Genomic DNA, 23272 nt, shown 5'->3' on the forward strand with positions numbered 1-23272 from the left:
GCCAACTCTTGCATTTGTCTGTCTTTTTTATTTTAGCCATCGTAGTGGGTGTGAAGTGGTATTTCATGGTGGTTTTTATGTGTATCTCCCTGATGGTTAATGGTATTGAGCATCTTTTACGGGCTTGTTGGCCATTTGTATATCTTCTTTGGAGACATGTTGGTTCAGATCCTTTGCCTATATATTTTAACTGGGATGTCTTTTTATTGTTGCTTTGTAAGAGTTCTTTAAATATTCTGAATTCAAGTCCCTTACCTGATTTTATAAATACTTAATTTATGTATATCTTCTCCCATTCTTTTAGCACGTCGTCTTTTCCCTTTCTTGATATCTATTGAAGCAGAAAAGTTTTAAATTTCAGTGAAGTCCAACTCACCTATTTTTTCTTTTGTTGCTTGTGATTTTTAAAAACTGATTTCCTTCATATACTTATGGCCTCGCTGGGTCTTCGTCGCCGTGTGCAGGCCTTCTCCAGCCGCAGCTGGTGGGGCTTCTCCAGTCGCAGTGCGGGCTTCTCATTCCAGGGCTTCTCCTGTTGTGGGGCACAGGCTCCAGGCTCCCAGGCTTCAGAGTTGCAGCTCATGGTCTTAGTTGCTCTGGGCCATTGGGATCTTCCCGGACCAGGGATCAAACCCATGTCGCCTGCATTGGCAGGTGGGTTCTTTACACTGAGCCACCAGGGACACCCCTGTTGGTGGCGATTTTGGTACTACATTTAAGCAACCACTGCTTTGTCCCAGATGTAGATTTATTTAATCAGACCTATGATTTCTTCTAACTTTTATATATGAGTGAGATTAGGGGTCCAACTTCATTCTTTTGCATGTGGCTACTCAGTTGTCCTGGCACCATTTATTGAAAAGACTGCTGTCTTCCCATTGAAGTGGTTTGGCACCACTATTAAATTTGAATTTTTGTAAGTTTGACAATACATTGATGAAATAAGGTCCAGAAATCTATTGTTCTAACATACTGACTTTATTGGGTTTGAATTTTACAGAGCTTGCTTCAGTTAGTGGTGACTGTGGATTTGGAGAGTATTTCTAAGACTTTTTGAAGCAATAGCATGAGAACCACTGTTAATGCCATGAAACTCGTGGTCCTTTCCAAAACCACAGGATTGTAGTCAGGAGCTGTCATGACACAAAGCTCCCTGTGTTTATGGGTTGGCTTGCTGCTACCACTGATTTCTTCTGATAACTTTATGGATTGCTTCAATGAGGATAACTTCAAAGAATATGAGTTTGGAATTCTAAGCAGCCTATTAAGAATTCAGGACTCTGAGGGTGCTAATGGGCTTCCCTGGTGACTCAGTGGTAAAGAATCTGCCTGCCAGTGTAGGAGATGTGGGTTTGATCCCTGGGTCGGAAAGATCCTCTGGAGAAGGAAGTGGCAACCCGCTCCAGTATTCTTGCCTGGGAAATCCCGTGGACAGAGGAGCCTGGCGGGCTGGGATCCCCCATTCTTCGTAGTTTTTATGTGTCTCCCTGACGTTCATGGTTGCGGTCCTGGTCATGGTGTTCTGCAGTTCAGAGGGTTGCAAAGAGTTGGACATGACTTAACAGCAACAGACGTGCTGATGGCATCTGCTTCCAGCTCCAGGTGTCCTGCAGGAGGTTGGCACCGTGAAGGCTGGATTTGCTGTGAGTTTCACACTTACTGGGCACTGGGATCCACCACATTAGACCCGAAGCCAGTAAGTCCATAACCTGGACTAGCCTCGCACCCACGTTGTGTGCTTTCCAGGGTTGGGGTTACAGAGGCTTAGGAGCTGGTGTGCGGCAGGAAGCCTTGTCCTCCGTGGCTCCCATGTGCTCTCAGTCACCCATCTGGAGGATCGCTGCCAGTAAACAGAAAGGCCACATGGTATCTTCTATACGGATGACGTGAATTTTCATTCAAGTTACTTTAAACATCAGGTGATATTACTTCCCAGGGAAAGCAGTATGGCTACTCAAAATAACTTTGATATATTTAAGCCCAATTTTGTAAGACTTAAAAATGTGGGGGAAAAAAATTAATGCAGAGGCCACATCCAGGGATAAAATGTTTGCAAAGGATATGTCTGATAAAGGACTGTTAATCCAAAATAATAACTTTTTTTTTTTAATTGAGGTATAGTTGACTTATAATAGTAGTTTCAGGTGTACACATGATGCTTAAAACTCAACAGTAAGAAAACAGCCCACCCACTCAGTTAAGAAATAGGCAGATGACCTGAACAGACGTCTTACCAGAGAAGATACACAGATGGCCAAAAGCATATGAAACGGTGCTCCATACCATACGTCATCAGGGCAGTGCAAAGTGAAACAACGATGAGATTCTGCTGCACACCTATTAGAAGGGCCAGAATCCAAAATACTGACAACATCGAACGCCGGCGAGAATGTGGAGAAATAGGAACTCTCGCTCACTGCTGGTGGGAGCGCAAAATGGGGCAGTCCCTTTGGGGTACAGTTTGGCAGTTCTTTTCAACACTAAACATATCTCTGCCACATAATCCAGGAGTTGTGCTCTTTGGTATTTAACCAAAGGGGATGAAAACAGTCCACAACAAAAAATGATGAAAAAAAAGGATTTTCGAGACAGGACAAGGAAATCTTTAAATGTGAAATTCTCTTTGCCTGTTTGAGCCCCTTGCCCTCTCCCCTTTGGTGAGCATGGCGCATTTGCATTACATATTAACTAGATCCCCCTAGAAGATACAGGAATGCCTCCTTGCCAGAATAAAAGGCAATTTCCCCCTGGCGCCAGCAAGGTAACTCCTTAGGAGATAACATTCCTTCCCCAACCCTGTAAGGGGCCACAGGAACCCACTGCTGGCCTTGTGGGACAAGGACACTATCAATATGTTACTCCCCAAAACTTGCGTAACTGTGCCTTGACCTCTAAAAGGTGGAACGGGCCTTATAGCTTTCTGAAAGACTGTCTCCTGGGGTTATAATCCTCAGGTTGGCTCAAAATTGTCCATTTCTTGTGTTGATTAATTCTTTTGTTGGTAGATGTTTATTTGAAGTTTTATTCATAATTGCCAAAACTTGAGAAAGCAGCTCTAGTCCATCCAGACAGTGGAATATTATTCAGTACTAAAAGGAAATGAAAACCACTACAATATTGTAAAGTAATTAGCCTCCAATGAAAATAAATAAGTTAATTTAAAAAAATAAAAGGAAATGAATTGCCAAGTCATGAAAAGACAAGGAGGAGCCTTAACTGCATATTACTAAGTGAAGGAAGTCAATCTGAATAGGCGCATACTGTGTAATTCCAACCATATGACATTCTGAAAAAGACCAAACTATGGAGGTTGTTTAAAGATCAGTGATTGTCAGGAATTTGAAGGAAAGGATGAATAAGCAAAACAACTTTCGGGGCGGTGAGACGACTCTGTGTGATACTGTGTTCGTGGATACGTCAGGCCCTGCAGGATGCACGGCACTGGCAGTGAGCCGTCAGGCCAGCTGTGGACGTGCGGCGCTGCTGAGGCGTCGTGTGGCTGCCCTGACTGTCACAAAGACGGCACTCTGGTGAGGGATCCTGATGGTTGGGAAGGCTGTGCCCGTGGTCAGGGAGAAAGGGAAGGCTCCCTACTTCCCACTTAATTATGCTGTGAACCTAAAACTGCACTAAAAAATAAAGTCTGCTTTGAAACTACAATTCAGGGCAGTATATGTCAAAGGCAGGAAGCCCTTTAGAAGTTCAGAGAAAGGAGAAATCGCTGTTGGCCTAACAGGGAAAAAGTTAAGATTTGAGCTGTAACTGAAAGAATGAGTAGAACTGCAATGACTGAACGGTGTTTCCACGTGTGCAACCTTGGCTGAGTTTCTCCTCAGACCCTTAGGTTCTTCCTGGGGTTGTGGAAGAGGTTGCTTAGGTGAAGTGCTTGGGACAGAGTTGAGCAGGAGATAAGTAGAGCTCTCCACAGATACCGACCGAATACCTACTCTATGGGTTTAAAAAATTTTTTTTATTGAAGTATAGTTGATTTACAGTGTTTCAGGTATATAGCAGAGTGATTCAGATTCTTTTACATTTAGGTTATTATAAGATACCGACTATATAGTTCTCCATATATGTAGTGCTGCTGCTGCTGAGTCGCTTCAGTCGTGTCCGACTCTGTGCGACCCCGTAGACGGCAGCCCACCAGGCTCCCCCGTCCCTGGGATTCTCCAGGCAAGAACACTGGAGTGGGCTGCCACTATTCATCTGTTATTTATCTGTACTATTTATCTGTTAACCCCAAATTCCAAATTAATCCCTCTCCCCGCTTTCCCTTTCGGAAACCATAAGTTTGTTTTCTACGTCTGTGAGTCTGTTTCTGTTTTATAAGTAAGTTCGTTTGTATCACTTTTTAAGATTCCACGTGTAAGTGATATCATATGATATTTGTCTGACTTCATTTAGTACGTTAATCTCTAGATCCATCATCCCTGTTGCTGCAGATGGCCTTATTTTTTATGGCTGAGTACTATTTCATTGTGCCTGTGTGTGTGTGTGTGTGTGTGTATATAGGTACATTATATAAGTATATATAATATACAAAGGGCTTCTCTGGTGGCTCAGACAGTAAAGAATCTGTCCGCAATGCGGGAGACCTGGGTTTGATCCCTGGGTTGGGAAGATCCCCTGGGGAAGGGCATGGCAGCCCACTCCAGTAATCTTACCCAGAGAATCCTATGCACAGAGGAGTCTGGTGGGCTCCAGTCCACGGGTAGCAGAGTCGGACACGACTGAGTGACTAACACGTACACACGCAATATACATATGTATATATAATACACACACACACACACACACACCACATCTTTATCCATTGATCTGTTGTGGACATTTAGGTTGCTTCCATGTCTTGGCTATTGTAAATCATGCACAATTGTTGGACTCGCACTCTAGCTCAAAAAAAAAAAAAAGAAACCACCTGCTTAACTATCACAGAAAGAGGTCAGCATGCAACAGGAAGAAAGGCCCAGTGGTAAAAATTGCTATGTTGTGGTCTGGGAACGGTTAAGTAAACCACACTTGGGTGATAAAGCTGGTTAAGTAGATCAAGAGAAATTTTATTTTGTGTTTTGAACTCCAAAGGGAGCAGTCTGTAGGCAGTGGAGATCCTTAAGGTATTATCAAAAAGGATTTTGATAATGTTTTAAGAATAATTTGAGTTTAAATCAACATAGGAAGCAGGGATTTCAGTTGTGACTCTTCCAATAATTTTGAAATCATTGTAGCAGTCTTTAGCTGGTTTGTTTAATGGGCAGGTCATTTGTCCATCTAAAATGGACTTGATCAACATTATAAAAGTAAACAAGTTTTTTTCTTTCCTTAGTTTAATATCATGACATTCCAACTTTGCTTCAGATGATTTAACTAATTTGTAAATAAATCATCAGTCTTAAACAGAGTCTTTTTGACACTGGTCTGGGGAAATGAACCCTATAGTCTTTCCTATAGAGATAAACTCCTTTCATCTTGTACTTTTTCATTTATCTACTCAATGGGGTTCTCTCTTTCTTTCTGTTCAGTAACACCTTTATTGAGGTAGAATTCACATATCATAAAATCCACTCATTTTTAGTGTACCATTCAGTGGTTTTTAGTATGTTCACAGAGCTATATAACCACCACCACAATTGCAGTATCACCTCCAAAATAAACCCTGTACCCCTTAGCTGTCATCCCTGCGTCCCCTCATTTCAACCTCCTTTGTAACCATTAATGTACTGAAAAAGAGAGTTGAAAACAATTCCTTTTAAAATAGCATCAAAAACAGAAAAATGAGTATTTGAAAACCATAAAACATTGAAAGAAACTGAAGGCCTGAGTAAATGGAAAGACATCTATGCTTACGAACTGGAGGCATCTGCATGTGTAGCAGTTCAGTTCAGTCGCTCAGTCGTGTCCGGCTCTGCGACCCCATGGACTGCAGCACGCCAGGCTTCCCTGTAGCAAAGAGCCAATCAACGTCTCAGGAGGCTTTATTTGGGGAATTTACAGAGTTTGATCTTCAGATTCATATGGAAATGCAAGAGATCTAGAATAACCAAAACAATCTTAAAAAAACAAGAACAAAATTGGAGATTCACACTTCGCAATTTCAAAACTTACTATTAATACCAAGCCATGGTAGTTATTACAGACTGTCAAGGATAGAAGTGTATAAGGATAGAAGTATATAGATCAATGGAACAGAACTGAGAGTCAAGAATAAATCCTCATGTCTTCATTCAGTTGGTTTTCAGCAGTGATGTCGAGACAACTAGAAGGGGGAAAGAGAGGTCTTTCTGTCTCATGGTGCTGGTACAGATAAAAATACTCGGAGGCGAGGATGCAGAGAAATTGGAACTTTTACACATTGCTGTGGAAATGTAAAACTGGGCAGCCAGTTTGGAAGACAATTTGGCAGTTCCTCAAAATGTTAAACATAGACTTACCATATGATCCAGTAATTCCACTCCTAGGTGGGTACCTAAGAGAACTGAAAACATGTTTCTATGTAAAACCTTGTTACATGAATATTCATGCATCATGCACAGTAGCCCAGATGTGGGAACAACTGAAATGTCTATTTTCTGGTGAGTGGATTAAATGAAGTATGATATATTCATATAACTGAGTATTATTTGGCAACAAAAAGGAATAAAGTATTGACACTTGCTACAGAGTGAACAAACCTTGAAATCATTATGCTAAATGAAAGAAAGCAGTCATAAAAGGCCGCATACTGCATGACCTGTACATGAAGTGTCCACTGTAGGCGAGCATCAATACAAATACAAACAGAGACAGAAAGTAGATTAGTGGTTGCCAGAGGCTAGGACAGGGGCGAAGGGGTGTGTAACCACTAATGGTTCAAGGCTTCTTTGGGAGATTACGAAAATGTTGTGAAATTAAATGGTGGTGATGGTTGTACAACTCTGAATATATTAAAAACCACTGAAATGTATTCATACTTTAAAAGCATGAGTTTTATGGTTTGTCAATTATATCTCAGCAAGTTGTTATATTTTAAAATGTATGCTTAATGAGATACCACTGCTTTACAATTTTTTTTTTCATTTTCTAGTTAGAAGTAGGATCTAGCAGAATTAGTTCCCTTTTTTTTTTAAGTCATATTTGTTTGCTTTTACAAAAATATGTGTTTCTCTGGAGTATTCTGGCTTCCTTATGTTTATGTCAACTTGTCACTGTAATTATACCTTTTGGAAACAGTATCAGGATGCGTGCAGTAGAGAGCTTGGGCTCTGGAGTCGGTCAGACGCAAGGGAGAAAGAAATCTACAGGTTCCATGGGCTTGGGCAAGGGATTGAATCTCACCTCGTCTTGGCCTCCTTATTTGTTGTGTTAAATAAGATATAATCTGTAAAGTGCTATTGATAGTGTTTGGCACAGAGTAAGCTCAATAAATATTAGCGATTGTTACTGTTAGTTTACAGTTAATCATTATTCGATCTCCCTCTCAATGTATCTGCTCTTACTCACACGAACTTATGTATGTGAGTATTTTTGTTAATTACATGCCTAAGGGTGGAATGGCTGGGCCACGATTTTTTTTTTAATTTAAAATGATCTTGTGAATTCCATATTGGCCACACAGACTGAAAAATTTTAATATGGTGACAAATAGTTTCATTCCTAACACTCAGTTGTCTTAATGAAGGAGCATAATCCAGTGAGCTCTGTGCATTTCATTCACAGATAAATCAAGTTCTTATCTCCATCACTGACTTGCCAAGGTCATCTTGAGCAAGTTGTTCAATATCCTTTTCTTCTATTTTTCTTGACTAAATTGAGCATAATAATTTCATTCCAACTAATGCTGTGATGTGAATAGTGATTAGCTGCACAATTATAGACGATTTTATGATAAAACTATGCCAAATAATACCTTCACTTCAGTGCTATAGAAAGTATTACTATAAAATGATATATAGGAAAGAAACGTTACGGGACTTTATTTGAAAAGATTGTGCACTGTGGCTTTAGCCGTTTGTGGGGATATTTGCTAAAGCTTCGGTCTTCCCTTGCAGTTTTCTATTGACTTTTCTATGCATCAAATTAATAAAGCCTCATATGTCAACTCAGTAACTGAAAGAAAACACAGACAGAACTTTCTCTGGCTATTATTACTTTTTCCTTGTCTATTTGTTTTAGGTCTGGACTGATTATGAGGTTGTAGGAGAGCTTGCTTAATTCTAGCTTTCTTCCCACAACATTCCTTCATTTCCCTTTTACCCTCAGCAGTTATGGCCTTGTTTAAAATGACCTGGCCCGCAGAGCAGTTTGCTTTTATCTTCATAGTTCTTCAGGAGTCAACTGGGTGGGGATGTTTGGTCTCACGGGAGGTTCTCCTCCTTGTTAACTCTGGATTATCTCCTGTCAATGGAGTTCATTCACTTTCCTTCTAAGGTGACAATCAAATATAATTTACTTAATGACAAGCTTTTGGGGGTTAAAATTCATTTCCTTCCTGACAAAGTTGAGTTTTATTTTACATCATATAACCTTAGGAAAATAGTCTAAACTTAGGAAGTCAATTTTAAGCAACCATTTAAAAGGAAAAAAAAAAAAACTACCTGACTTGCCTTAAAAGTCAAACCCTCAGGCCTGAGAAGCACCCCAGGACAGGCACCTTTCTGGGTTGGTTTTGTTCAGTTCTTCATGGCATTCTGCGCTTGGAACAGGACTTGGCCTCGGGCGGGTCATCAGTGGGTGCTTGTTAAATGGATAAACGGATGCACTGCTCAGAGCAGCAGCCTTTACCTGGCTTTTGTTGGTCAAAACATGAGAGTAACTGTTTCATGGGATTGTGGTGTTGGATAAACCTGGCCAGGCTTGTCAGACACTTAGGGTAGTGCCTTACACCTCGTAAGCATCCGATACATTTTAGCTGCTGTTATTAGGTCTGTGAAAGGGAATTAGATAGTATTTGGAACTTTTCACAAAACAATGACAAAGTTTCCAAACCTCCCACTGCGATTCCATTGATAGATTTCATCGAGTGTTTTTGGCAGAGGCACTGGTCAGATGGTTGCCGAGGAGACAGTCTGCTTTCCAGGGTGGTTTTTGGAAGCATCAGTAGCAAACTGCTCCTTAGTTCCTGGTTATAAAATCACTAGGAGCTTTTTAGGAGATGAGATTCTAGACATTGGAGCTGAAGTTTTGGAGTTTTATTTTTTTAAGTTTTGGAGTTTAGTAAATGTCACCATGTTATGGCTCTTGACTAAGGCCGCTTGAAAACAGAAAGAAACATGTAGGGAGACAACATTGATCCTAATAATTAATTGATCGATGAGGTGATTAATTTTGGAGTATAACTTTAATTATTTAGATAAAACATTCTCTAATGAAAACGTAAATTTTCCTCAGCTCTTCGCAAGGGAAAATGCTTCTACCTAGAAAATTCCCCTGATTCTTCTTGCTATCTTAGTCCCAGTCGAACAAGGTTGAAAAACATCTCATTTACTTTATTTAAGACAGAAATATGATCTGGAGATAGAAATTATTCTAAGTGACAGAAACCTTTAATGAACTAATTTTCTTATCTTCCAAGGCAAAGGTGCATAGGCCTGTAATTCTTGAGGGAGAAGAAAAGTCAAACCAACCATAGCTTTGGAAATTGCTTCCTGTGAGGCCTGTCTCTCTCCTCCACCCAGGAAGTCATCCTCCTGTAGGTTCTGTGGGAAAATCCAGGTGTCAAAGAAAGCAACGTTTTAAGATTAAAATGTAAAAATGTCTTAAAAATTTAAATTTTAAAAAATTTAAAAATGCTCCTCAGTTATAGATTTTCTTTGAATGTAATGGCTTCATTGGTCTATGGAAATCATCCCTTAAGATGTAAAAAAAATAACTGTTCATGAAGGAGGGCTTTGTGCAAATATAGTGAAAGTCACTTAGATGTGTCCGACTCTTTGTGACCCTATGGACTATACAGTCCATGGAATTTTCCAGGCCAGAATACCGGAGTGGGTTGCCATTCCCTTCTCCAGGGGATCATCCCAACCCAGGGATTGAACCCAGGTCTCCCGCATTGCAGGCGGATTCTTTACCAGCTGAGCCACCAGGGAAGCCCAAGAGACAATCGGGGTTACTCTTCCAGTGTTCCGTGTTGTGCTTAGGTACTTAGTCGTGTCCGACTCTGTGGGACCCCGTGGGCTGTAGCCTGCCATGCTCCTCTGCCCATGGGGATTCTCTCGGCCAGAACACTGGAGTGGGTAGCCTGTCCTTTCTCCAGGGGAGCTTCCCAACCCAGGAATCGAACTGGGGTCTCCTGCGTTGCAGGTGGATTCTTTACAGCCTGAGCCCCCAGAGAAGCCCAAACATAAAAAAAAGTCCCAAATGCCCTCTGGACTTTTTGTTGTTGTTTAGTTGCTAAATCATGTCTGACTCTTGTGTGACCCCTGGACTTTGTTACTTGTTTTTTTAACACGAACTACGTTTCTCCCTCACTGTCATCCAACCTCTGGCTTGGAACTGCAGGCAAACACTTTTATCCATAGTGCCAACCAGAGGAGACTAATGAAACCTTAAGAAAGAGCATCAACTCCTTCTGAAGAACATGATCTTTCAGAGAGTGGGTGAATCACAAATAGTATTTTGGGGACCCTACGCGTCTGTCAGGGAGCTGGTAGAGAAGTTTGACTTACTAATTGAATGTTAGCAAAACACGTCTTTCCCGTGTAGTTTCAGAAGCTAAGTGAACATTATGTAGTTTGTTCTTTCTTTACCCCCCAAATTAGGAAACCGTGGCATATGATTAGGAAATTACTGGATTTAGACCTGATTTGTCCTCAGTAGAGGGCACCTCAGAGTTGAAGAGAACATGTGGTAGTATACTCTGAAAAAAATCAGCTGCTTTTTCTTCAAAGAGTAATTGTATCTTTTGTTCATTGTTGTAGTTCCAGAATCTTACTTAAAATTGGTACATATCTTTACAATGAGTGGTAGATCCAGACAGAGTGGGATTTTAAGTGCAATAAGTTATCTCTTATCTCATAGAGTGGACAAACAGAATTCTACCACAGGATCACAAAATTTTTCTACTAGGAGAGATCAAATGCCATTAACTAAACTAGATTAATAGTGACCGTAAATGATCTTTGCACAAAATCGAGGCAAAATTCTCTTTGTGCTGACGATATTGAAACCCTCGCTACTTTTTGAGGTAACCGAATTCCACTGGAATGAGCCTTAAATGAAAACATTGCTGGTCTTCCATGCTCGCAATGCTGGGGCCTGGGTTCAATCCCTGGTCAGCGAACAAGACCCTGCATGCCACAGCTAAGGACTGGCACAGCCAAGGAAATACATACATAATTTTTTTTAAATTACTTGTCTTGTGCAGAAGAACAAGGATTAATCTTTTTGTTACCAGAATTCTTCTAGTCAGAAGCAATCCAACATCAGCACCTTGGAAAAACAAGGAAGTGGAAAGAAACAGTACATCACAGGCTCATGGGAAGAGCAGTGAAGAAGATGGCAGGTTGAGAATTATTATAAGACAAGTTATCACTTACCTATACCCAAATCACTATTAGAAAGTGCACCGAAAACCCATAAAAGAACAGATATCTTGATGATTTTTTTTTTTAAAGTACAATGAAAGGCACTCTCCCATTCATCATGATAACAAAACCCAAGACATATAAGAGTAACCCCTGTTATAAATGTGGAAAACTTTTGTGAGTAGATGAAAATGTTACTTAAAGGCATTTAAAGAAGAATTTAATAACTGGATATATATGCTGCTCTCAAGAATGGGAATACTTAATATTATAAAGCAGTAAATTCCCCTCAAATTTATTTATGAATTTGTTGAAAACTTGCTCAAAGAAATTCTGAAGTTAAATGGGAAAAAAGGAAGCATGTGAGATCAGCCAGGAAAATGCTATTAAAAAACAAAGGATAACAATGAGATTTTGGAGGCATGCATTTCCTATTTACACATTTGCAAGTTTTCATTTTTTGTAAGTACTTTGTCCTTACTTTTAAATTAGAGAAACACGAAATGAAGCACTAAGCAGAGCTGTAATCAATTATGGTCCAGCCACAAAAAAGACTGAAGAGTGTGTGTGTGTGTGTGTGTGTCTGTGTGTGTATGTATCTCCGTTGAAAGGAAGGGTGTAAAGATTATACTGAAGAGGAAATGTAACTGTATGCCAATAAATCGGTAACTTAAGTGAAATAGACAAATTTCTAGAAAGACACCAACTACCAAGGCCGATTTGAGAAGTGAAAAATGTGACTAGACTTGTGAAGAGATTATGGATTAGGGACTGGAAACACTTTCTACAAAGAAAAGCCCTGGCCTGGCTGGCTCACAGCACACATGAAAAGGTTCCGTTATGCGCCATGACCAGGTGGCCTTCAGCTCAGAATGCAGGGTTGGTTTCACGCTGGAAGTCAATTCATGTAAAGCAGCATTATCAATAGGTGCAGGACAGATAGCAATCGGCCATCCCAGTAGGCACAGGAAAAGACGCAGACCGAGAGAACAGACCTGTGGGCACAGTGGGAAGGAGAGGGTGGGCCGCCTGGAGAGAGTAGCATGGAGACATACACGTTACCGTGTGTAAAACAGATGGCCAGTGGGGATTTGATGTGTGACTCAGGGAGCTCAGCCTAGAGGGGTGGGAGGGAGGTTCACCAGGGAGGGGACATATGTGTACCTGTGGCTGAATCATGTTGATGTATGGCAGAAACTAATACTGTAAAGCAATTATCCTTCAATTAAAAAAGTAAAAAAAAAAATGTTAAGCCAGTCATGAAATACCACATATTCTATGATTCCATTTATGTGAACTGTCCATTCTAGGCACATCCAGAGACGTAAAGTAGATTAGTGGTGGCCGTGACTGGTGGGGTTTGCGGTTAATAATGAGTGACTGCTAATAGGTGCAGGATTTCTTTTATGCGATGATGAAAATGTTCTACATTGATGTGCTGATGGTTATACAGCTCAGTGAGTATATTAAAAACCAATAAATTATACACTTCGCTTGGATGAACTGTATAGGAATTTTATCTTGATAAAGTTGTTATATAAAATATACTAAAAGTTTGCAGAACAGTATATTATGGATTTCCTGGAGTTGAAACAGTCGCTAAACCTACGACCTGTACATTGCCTTAGCAGTGATCTTGTGTGCTCAGTCACTCCAGTTGCGTCCGACTCTTTGCGACCCTGTGGACTGTAGCCTGACAGGTTCCTCTGTATGTTTTTGTCAAATAAGGTCACAGTGATACACTGTATTCTTAAAAATTGGGATGCTATGTATGCATAACACATTGGTGTATTTTCCCTTCATGTCATAGTTTAATCACGTAATGGATCTGGTGGCAAAATTTCTTACCAGCTGTACACGTAACTGTTGTTGTTGTTCCTTTGCTCAGTCGTGTCGACTCTTTGTGACCCCGAGGACTGCAGCACACCAGGCCTCCCTGTCCATCACCAACTCCCGGAGCTTGCTCAAACTCATGTGCATTGAGGCAGTGATGCCATCCAACCATCTCATCCTCTGTCGTCCCCTTCTTCTCTTGCCCTCAATCTTTCCCAGCATCAGGGTCTTTTCTAATGAGTTGGCTCTACCCATCAGGTGGCCAAAGTATTGGAGTTTCAACTTCAGCATCAGTCCCTCCAATGAATATTCAGGACTGATTTCCTTTAGGATTGACTGGTTTGATCTCCTTGCTGCCCAAGGGACTCTCAGGAGTCTTTTCCAGCACCACAACTCAAAAGCATCAATTCTTTGGCTCGCTGCCTTCTTTATAGTCCAGCTCTCACATCCATACATGACTACTGGAAAAACCACAGCTTTGACTAGACAAAGCTACTTTGTCGGCAAAGTAATGTCTCTGCTTTTTAATATGCTGTCTAGGTTAGTCATAGCTTTTCCTCCAAGGAGCAAGTGTCATTTAATTTCGTGGCTGCAGTCACCATCTGCAGTGATTTTGGAGCCCAGAAAAATAAAGTCTGACACTGTTTCCACTGTTTCCCCATCTATTTCCCATGAAGTGATGGGACCGGATGCCATGATCTTTGTTTTTTGAATGTTGAGTTTTAAGCCAACTTTTTCACTTTCCTCTTTGACCTTCATCAAGAGGCTCTTTAGTCCTTCTTCACTTTCTGCCATAAGGGTGGTGTCATCTGCATATCTGAGGTTATTGAGATTTCTCCCGGCAGTCTTGATTCTGGCTTGTGCTTCATCCAGCCCGGCATTTCACATGATGTACTCTGCGTATAAGTTAAGTAAGCAGGGTGACAGTATGTACTATCACATATCAAGGAGTACCTTGATGTACTCCTTCCCAATTGGGAACTAGTCTGTTGTTCCCTGTCAGGTTCTAACTGTTGCTTCTTGATCTGCATACAGGTTTCTCAGGAGGCAGGTAAGGTGGTATAATATATTGTGTATTTTCCCTTCATATAATAGCTTTAATCATGGAATGGATCTAGTGACAAAATTTCTTACCCACCTCATTAATAAAATTGTAACAATGGCATTTATTGCGTTCTTTCTATATACCAACATTGTGCCACATTCTTAGCATGCATTTTATCATTTGTTTTTCACATTTGATGATGGCCCCGTATTTTCCGTCACTCTCCCGTTCTGTTCTCCAACATACCAGAGCTTACGTTCATAAAATTGTGTTATTTAGTCAAATATCAAAGATGCATGGCTCCTCTTAGGAGCAGGCGCTCTGAAGAGACAGGCTGTAGGTCTTCATTTCAGCTGGTGTTAATGTGATCCTGGCAGTTTCAAGAACACATTGATAAATTCACCCATGTATGTTTAAGAAAAATTTTTAAGTTTAAACCATTTTGCATTTGTTACAGTTGATTTCTAACTGAAGGAGAAAACACTTCCTAGTTACTGTCAGTTTTTTGTTTAATGTAACACTTAATTTGAAATACAATCAATGGCAAAGATAATTTTGAGGTTCCCTCCCCCCGCCCCACTGCAAATATAGGCTAGCGCCTCAGCCAGTTTGGGCCTCTAGCAAAATCCCATCGGCTGGCGGCTTACACAGCAAACATTTATTTCCCATAGGAGGCTGGAAAAGCCTAAGATGAGGAGGGGGGAGATTTGGTTCTGGGCGAAGGCCCTCTTGCTGGCTTGTAGACGGCCACCTCGTGCATCTTCACATGGAGAGCCGAGTGAGGGCATGTGCTGTGGGCCCTTCTTTATAGAGGCACGGACCCCCCATCATGCCAGCCCCACCCCCGTGACCTCGGCTAACCCCAAGCACTTCCCAAGGGCACCACCTGTAGATACCTTCACATCAGGGCCTGGACCTTCAACATATGGATTTTGGGTGGGGTATAGTTCTGTCCATAGCGACTAACTAGGGTGAAAATCTTGTCCATAAATGCTAACCCTTGCCTTTTTTGTTTGTTTGTTTTTAGTATTATGTGCCAAGAACCTTGCAAAGAAAGACTTCTTCAGTAAGTAAACACCCATTTTTGCTCTCTTACACTATTAATATTCTTCACATATTTCTGAAATTCAAAACTTTTTCAAAAAACACTGGGTGTATTCTCCTAAAAGAAAAGACTAGAAACCCACGGTTTGACAAACTTCATTTCCCAGTTGACTACGTCACAGAGGCTGCTTAGCTCCCAGGCACAAAATTTATAACTCAAGCAGGAAAAGCTCTCTCTCGTTCCCTATTCTGGCCACACCCCATTTTCTCTGCCTTTCCATCCATTAATGTATCGCTTTCTGCTGAAGTGTTCTCAAATACAGATGAGACATTTTTCTATAAAGCGTCTGAGTTTCAGTAAAACTAATAGTCAAATTTGATAAATTCAATCTTACTTGAAAAGTCTTGTAATGAAAGGAATTGTAAAAATAAAAATAATAAATGAAGAGTCATTTTCTTATGAAAGGAATCGCTTAAGGAGCTCACCTACTATAAAGTAGGTGCCCGCAGCAGGAAAATTTTCACACTCTTTCTGATCCTCACCAGAATGCTTCTTGGTTCCTAAGTGGTAGTATTCACACTCTCAGGTGAAGAAACTGAGAGGTTCATGGGCTTTATTCAAGGAGCTAAGAAGGTGCAGAGGGATGGATCCCATCCAGGTCTGTCTCTCAGACCCGGCCACCTCTTTGATCTTATAAACCTGTCTGATTCACACTCCAGCATTTAAGAACCTACCTAATGAAAATGTGGTGAATGCTGCGTCCAGAGATAAAATAGACAAAGACCAGCAAACACAATGTCTAGGTGTTATTTTTTAGAAAGTACAAATACATTTAAATGACACTGTTTCCTCCATTCAACTGGTAGTGATCTCCAGAAATGGAAATCCGAATTTAAGCCTGTTTTCAGAGTTTCATTTCTAGTGTCTAAAAAACTGAGGAGGTGTCATTCTGGGTTGCTTTTCTTAGAAAGCTTAATGGAAATAACTTACTTTGCTGATCGAAACTAACCTTAAATTTGAGAATGAAATATACCAGGATAGTTAGGTGATCTTGAAGCGCCCTTTACCTGCGGGACCATGTTCTGTGTTGCACTGGTAGATCTGTCATCTCATCCAGTGTGGCTGTCCCCTCTCCTCCAGGGCTCCCTGACCCTTTTGCAAAGATTGTTGTGGACGGATCTGGGCAGTGCCACTCAACGGACACGGTGAAGAACACACTGGACCCAAAGTGGAACCAGCACTACGATCTGTGAGTCGGATGCCCCACAAGGCACTCGGGAATGAGGGAGAGTAGGTGTCTAGCTTGTAAGAGAAGCATTTGTTTAAAAAAGGGATTACCAACTTGTTTCTGGTAACAAACATGGATGGCCAAAGACACAGTGCCTACTTTTAGAATTCATATACTTGGAAGTTCTTGCATTTGACGTTTTCATACATTTTTTTTATGGTTTGCTTCTGTAACTGTGATCTTCAAACATTGAGTCTCCTGGCCCTCCCTAACAGGAAAAAGGGGCTATGGTTCAGGTCCTCTATATGCTACTGTTTTTTGAGCAAAACCATGAGCATAGTTGTAAAACGCATTATTTGAAATGTATTATTATACATATTTATTATGTTGTTTTTGTTGTTCAGTCGCCAAGTCATGTCTGACTCTTTGGCGACTCCATGGATGTAGCCTGCCAGGCTCCTCTGTCCATGGGATTTCCTAGGCAACAATACTGGAGTGGGTTTCCTTCTCCACATATTATACAAATATCTTATACACACACACATATATATATGCTGATTTTAAAAATTTTGCTTAGATAGTAAAGAACTGCCTGCAATGCGGGAGACCCAGGTTTGATCCCTGGGTCAGGAACATTCTCTGGAGAAGGGAATGGCTACGCACTCCAGTATTCTTGCCTGAAGAATTCCATGGGCAGAGGAGTATGGCTGACTACAGTCCATGGGGTCACAAAAAGTCGGACACAACTGAGCAACTAACACACACACATTTTTTGCAAGAGCAAATAAAGTTTGGTATGAGTGAATGTATATGAGCCCACACACCATCCGACAACTTCTTATATCCATGTGGGGATTGCCCTTTGAAAACCACTATTTCATATTCACCTCTGTTTTCACGTCCTTGCTAGGAAATTTTGTCAGGTAACGCTGAGTGAGTACTGCTTTCTTTTACTACCACACCACAGATCGTGCTGGTTTGAGGGGGTTTTTAGTAGCTGGATCCTGAGGCCCATTTTCAATTACACGGTGGCTCTGGAGGTGGTCTGGAAAGCGGTTGTCAGTCCAAGTCCTGGAAGCCCCCTCATGGCTGACCTGCCCTGAGAAGAAGGGGGTCTCCTGCCAGAGCTCTGCTCTTTCGTGTGCTTTGGGTGGATGGAGGGTTTGTAAGGAGTCCTTTGTTGCAGACTGGTTATTCTCTACAAAGCCTAATTGGTGGGAGCTTATGAATCCTGCCATTATCTTTGAAACTATTAAAATCTAGTAAATCCCTGTTATAAGATTATCATCAGCATGTAGTTATCTCCATGTGCTTCTCACATAATCAGCTGTAGCCCTTTTGCCACCCATTGAAGTTAGTGACAGATATTCATCGAGTGCCTGTACTTGTGGATCTAGAGCCAACATTATTTTCAGAGAATTCTTCTGGACTAACAAGTCTGTCAAATAGAATCTCGATGGGCCATTGTAATATAGAAATGCAATTAAAGATGAATTTGCACTTTGGTTTCAGATATGTTGGAAAAACGGATTCTATAACCATCAGCGTGTGGAACCACAAGAAGATTCACAAGAAGCAGGGAGCCGGCTTCCTGGGGTGTGTGCGGCTGCTGTCCAACGCCATCAGCAGATTAAAAGATACTGGCTGTAAGAACCCAACGCTTTTCTGCCTCTCAATGCACCGAGGAAGGCTTACGAGCCATCATTCTGTTTATTACCATTTTTGAATACAGAATTCCTGCCCTCCTCCCTAGTTAACATTCCCCAGGTTAAGTTTTGCATTGTTTGTTTGCAGACCAGCGTTTGGATCTGTGCAAACTAAACCCCTCAGATACTGATGCAGTTCGTGGCCAAATAGTGGGTAAGAACTTTCTCATCTCTAAAGAGATAACTTTTACAGAACTTAACATCCAGCTCTTCATCACTGAGAAAACACACAAAGCCACTGACCCATGGTGACGTACGTGAAGGACAAGCCACATTTGGGGGCCATCTCTCCAGTACTAAGAAGTTTCATCTTGTGTGGTTTTTGTTACTTTATCCGGTTCCCTTCATTTAGTCGTTCAAGGTGGAGTTAAAGTGACTGAGGTACACAGAGATGTAGGGTTGTAATTTTGGATGTAATTTGAGTCCTCACACTTGTCCCGTTACCCAAGCGCAGATGGTAAACACAGTGGCCACGCGTGCATGAGCTGAGACAGATCCACGGAAAGGCCATTACGCATGTAGATGGCAGTGGGGTTTCTGAAGACTTCCGTGTCCTATGGTTTTACAGAAGATTGACTTAGAATGAAGAAATGAAACATGCTAATGTTACGAAGTGTTGACTAGACATATTCTGCTGGAAGTTAATTTGTCGGTTAAGCAGTTCCTCCTGTTATCCCACCCCATTCTTATTAGCATTTCAGAGTAACTCAGATATTGACCCTGCATTGCAGGGAATCCAAAAAAACCCCATAGTATTTCAGTAGCACACAGAATGACTTATGACCCCAAATCTTTTAGGTCTTGTCTTGTGTAGAACTTGTTGTTCAGTTGCTGAGTTGTGTCTGACTCTTTGCGATGTCAAGGACTACAGCACGCCAGGCTTCCTTGTCCTTCACTATCTTCCAGAGTTTGCTCAAACTCATGTCCATTAGGTCGGTGATGCCATCCAACCATCTCATCCTCTGTTGCCCCCTTCTCCTCTTGTCCTCAATCTTTCCCAGCATCAGAGTCTTTTCCAGTGAGTCGGCTATGTAGATCTGACCCAGGATAAATGAACAGTGAGTATCCATCCTGCAAACTCTCCTGATGACAGAGTTCTCACTCACTGCCTGTTTGTGATGTCTTCTCTTCTTTGTGGAGAGACATGCGGGGCAAAACCAGTACCTGGAAGCAACTTCATCCGTGTCTTTGTTGGTTGTACTGGGGATGGAGAGTAGATACACAGATGCGTCTAGACTGTGCAAATAGACAGTACTCTCTGTGTCCTCATCCAGCATAAGTCAGAATCTTTAAAAAACAAGATAACTTGGAAAAAGTGAACATTGTGTTATTTTTATGGAAAGCGTGGCACACACAGCACCTCCTCCTGTTCCACGTTCACAAGGAGGGGTCCGAGTGGTGTGCAGTGGTGTGGAGCCACTGCAAATGTCTCATACTTGAAAGCACAGGCATGTGTCATGTGAGTGCAGAGACAGACACCTCACTTTAAAAATAATATCGTATATAAATTATACATTTGTAGTGGCTCACTATATTGCAGTTGTATAAAATATCCCTGGATTTTAATGCAAGATGTCCTTTTCTTTTCAGTCAGTTTACAGACACGAGACAGGATCGGCACTGGCGGCTCTGTGGTGGACTGCAGAGGCCTGCTGGAGAGTGAAGGGTGCGTACCCCCAGGCTGCTGGCGCTCGCGCTGCGGGAGAGCACCCCGCACACCTTTTCACTGCGTTGAATATCTGAGGTGCAGGGAGGGACTTGGGGATACAACTACGATCCAGTTTCCTTGTCTGTAAAGGAAGCTGTCAAGACTAGTAGGGTCATGCCCCAAAGACTCAGGGTCCAGTTTGCAGAGGTTCCCACTGGCCTGAGAGCGTTGGTCAAGAATGATAACTGCAACACATCAAACCAGTCCGTGGAGTTCATGACGATACAGAAAGAAAGAAGTTATAAAAAACCAAACCCCCCAAACCATCAAGAGCTCTCGTTGGTCACTATCATGATTTTTCGATCCCCAATGAATTAACTCTTAATGCCATTAATAGTTGTTGACACCATCAGGAAAGAGAACCTGACGTGAACATAGATCTTGGAGGTTCCAGGGATGGGAATGGGCTGCCCAGCCCCAGGGGACTATAACAAATCCCATCCAGAAGTGGGGCTCCCTGTAGAGTGTAGCAGACCTAAGCCAGTGTCCAGCAAATACACTGCAAGGAGAATAAGGGAATAAAAAGGAAGGAAGAGAACCCATAAATTTAATCAACAGGATTTAAGAGGCCCACCTACTAGATGCCGTGTGTGGATCTTTTTGGATCCTGATTAATGCGATAGTGGACTGGCGAAATTTGAATACTGACTGGCATTATGATGACCCATTTTGGGGATCATGCTAATGGTAAAAGGCCCATCTTTCAGAGATATGTGCCGAAATATCTAAGGATGAGATGGTAAAATGTGGGGATTGTTTTCTGAATAATCCAGTGGAGGGGGGAGAGCTGGCCACGTGGCCACGGGATGGTATCGGCGGTGGGTGAAGAGTCCAGCGCGTTCACCGAGCTGGTCCCTCCCTCTGTGTTTCTCGGGAATTTTCCAGCGTAAAACGTTTTTCAAAAGTACTTGCTTAAAAGGGAAAATAGCCTTTAAGGTAAATTGTCTTCCCAGTTGTTTAGGGGATGAGGATTTATGTTAAAAGTCACTTTTAAAGTCATTGCAATATTTGATGTAACCAGGAGTTCTATTATAAAATGACAAGGCAAATGGAATGTTTGAATTTGATTCCAAGTCAAGAAAATTGAAATCTCCTTTTCTGAACTTCTTATAGTTCAAGGTTGGTGTTTTCCGACCATTCAGCTATCCCCAAGTTTGAAATCCTACCTTGGCCTCAGTGGCACTTAACATGTGGCTTCCTTAGGCCATTGATTCCTTGTGAACAAGTTTGGCTTCCCAGTGAAAAAGGACAGGACGAATTTGATGAAACTAAGTCCGGGGGACATTCTGTATTGTCTAAGAGAAGCAGAATAGACGGGTGTGAGAGCGTGGCGTGAACTGGGGTGCGTCCCTGTCTTTGGCGGGTGTTGTCACGTGAGCTGTATCCTCCCCCTTCCAGAACCGTGTATGAAGACTCCGGGCCTGGAAGGCCCCTCAGCTGCTTCATGGAGGAGCCAGCCCCGTACACGGATGGCCCCGGGGCCGCTGCTGGCGGGGGCAACTGCAGGTTTGTGGAATCCCCGAGTCAAGACCAAAGACTTCAGGCCCAGCGACTGCGAAACCCTGAGGTGCGAGGGTCGCTCCAGACGCCACAGAACCGACCTCATGGCCACCAGTCCCCGGAGCTGCCCGAAGGCTACGGTGAGGGCGCGTACCCGCCATTCCAAGTGCGGTTGGCCACGTGTCTCTCTCCGGTTTCAGACCTTTTCTGGTAACACGTACCTGCCAGAGCCGCTGATGTTTGCAGAGCTCTGCCCCATGGCGGTTGTGTCAGTGTGATGGTTGACAAATCCTGCTCCTCCTTAATGTATCCGCCCTTGCTCCAAGCTTCTAGGACAGCAATTGTGTGAAGAATGTAGGCAAACAAATGTCAAAGAGAGCCAAGAGGAGCAGGGCGGGGGTCTGGATGAGGCTCTTTGCAGCGCCCTGGGATTTGAACGTGGGAAGGACGGCCTTGGGTAGGAGTGATAAGATGTACTACTATCAGGAAACGTAAAACAGAATCTTTTGACAACCACAGAGGAAGCGCCTAAATGAAGGAGGACTCACGTAGATCCATGTTGGAGGATCCACATAGATGGGGCAGATGAGACCGGAAGTATGAGTTGTTGCAGGGGACAGGGGTGGAGGCAGGATGAGTCCCAAGGTGGCAGGTCGAGGGGTGTGGCCGCCTCTCCAGGTGGGAACAGGAGAAGTAAGATCTGTCCACATGCTGACCCCAGCAAGCCAGGCCCGAGTTCACTCCTGCCCTTCACACCCTCTCTCGGCCCTTTGAGAGACTGTGGCAAGGAAGCGGGGCCTCCGAGCTCACAGGCCTGACCCCTTGGACCGAGTGTCACTGACCATGTCCCCACTGTGTCGTGCAGAGCAGAGAACCACGGTACAGGGCCAGGTGTACTTCCTGCACACGCAGACGGGAGTCAGCACGTGGCACGACCCCAGGATACCCAGGTAGGTCTCCTGAGTGGCTCACCGGCAAGGCTGCGTTCCAGCAGTGCCTGGACCCCCTGGCTGTGGGTGATACAGCCCTTAGGGTATGGAGATGTAGGCTTAGAGGGTGGGCTGTCTGAGGTCCTGACTCAGACTCTCGGGGCGGGGGCGGGGGGGGGGGGCGGTAGGTCCCAGCTCTGCTCCCCCCTCCCCCAGCTGGTCAGCAGCTGCTGTGGCACAATTGGGTCCTTTAGACTAAAGTTTAGAGAGCGATCCTGGGTCTTGAAATCAGGTTCCATAACTGGAAAAGACCCTCACCCTTAGATGAAATCAAATGCACTTACTCGAAAAACCTTCAAGATGTGGTTGCTCTCATTTTAAACTAAAAGTATTGCTGAATAAAATGATCTGATATCTGACCTGATGCTTTAAATAATTGGAGTGGGGGAGTGAATGGGGAAACCTGGAAGCAGGTTGGTGATGGGCTGGTAATGGTTGAAGCTGGTTATTCACTATGGTCTCTCTTTTTTTATATGCTTAAAATTCTCCGTAATAAAAAGTGAAACAGGAAACACAAAGGCTCCGTCACCCTTTCTCTCTTCTACTTTACCATCCCTATTGCCTCAGTCCCTGGGGGACCACTCCTGGGGGAGATGGAGCTTTTCTATACGAATTCCTTCTACAAGGCCATACATCTGAGCCCAGGTCAGAGAGATCCCTGCCCCTCCCCTACCTGTAATGGAGTTAAGTTTCTTTTTTCTCTTTGTTCTGCTTTCT

General features: G+C 42.7%; 1 protein-coding gene across 1 annotated transcript in view; it reads left to right on the top strand.

Moving 5' to 3' along the window:
- SMURF1 (SMAD specific E3 ubiquitin protein ligase 1) overlaps positions 1 to 23272 on the top strand; it is an 82197-nt gene that overhangs the window by 41159 nt on the left and 17766 nt on the right. The window contains exons 2-9 of the mRNA XM_010845774.1: positions 15407 to 15445; positions 16565 to 16673; positions 18165 to 18298; positions 18447 to 18512; positions 19949 to 20024; positions 21465 to 21706; positions 22432 to 22516; positions 23123 to 23200. Coding sequence (XP_010844076.1) covers positions 15407 to 15445; positions 16565 to 16673; positions 18165 to 18298; positions 18447 to 18512; positions 19949 to 20024; positions 21465 to 21706; positions 22432 to 22516; positions 23123 to 23200 — 829 coding nt within the window. The remainder of the gene's footprint in view (positions 1 to 15406; positions 15446 to 16564; positions 16674 to 18164; positions 18299 to 18446; positions 18513 to 19948; positions 20025 to 21464; positions 21707 to 22431; positions 22517 to 23122; positions 23201 to 23272) is intronic.

This window comes from Bison bison, unplaced genomic scaffold (assembly GCF_000754665.1).
Source record: "Bison bison bison isolate TAMUID 2011002044 unplaced genomic scaffold, Bison_UMD1.0 scf7180017864223, whole genome shotgun sequence".
Taxonomy (NCBI): domain Eukaryota; kingdom Metazoa; phylum Chordata; class Mammalia; order Artiodactyla; family Bovidae; genus Bison; species Bison bison.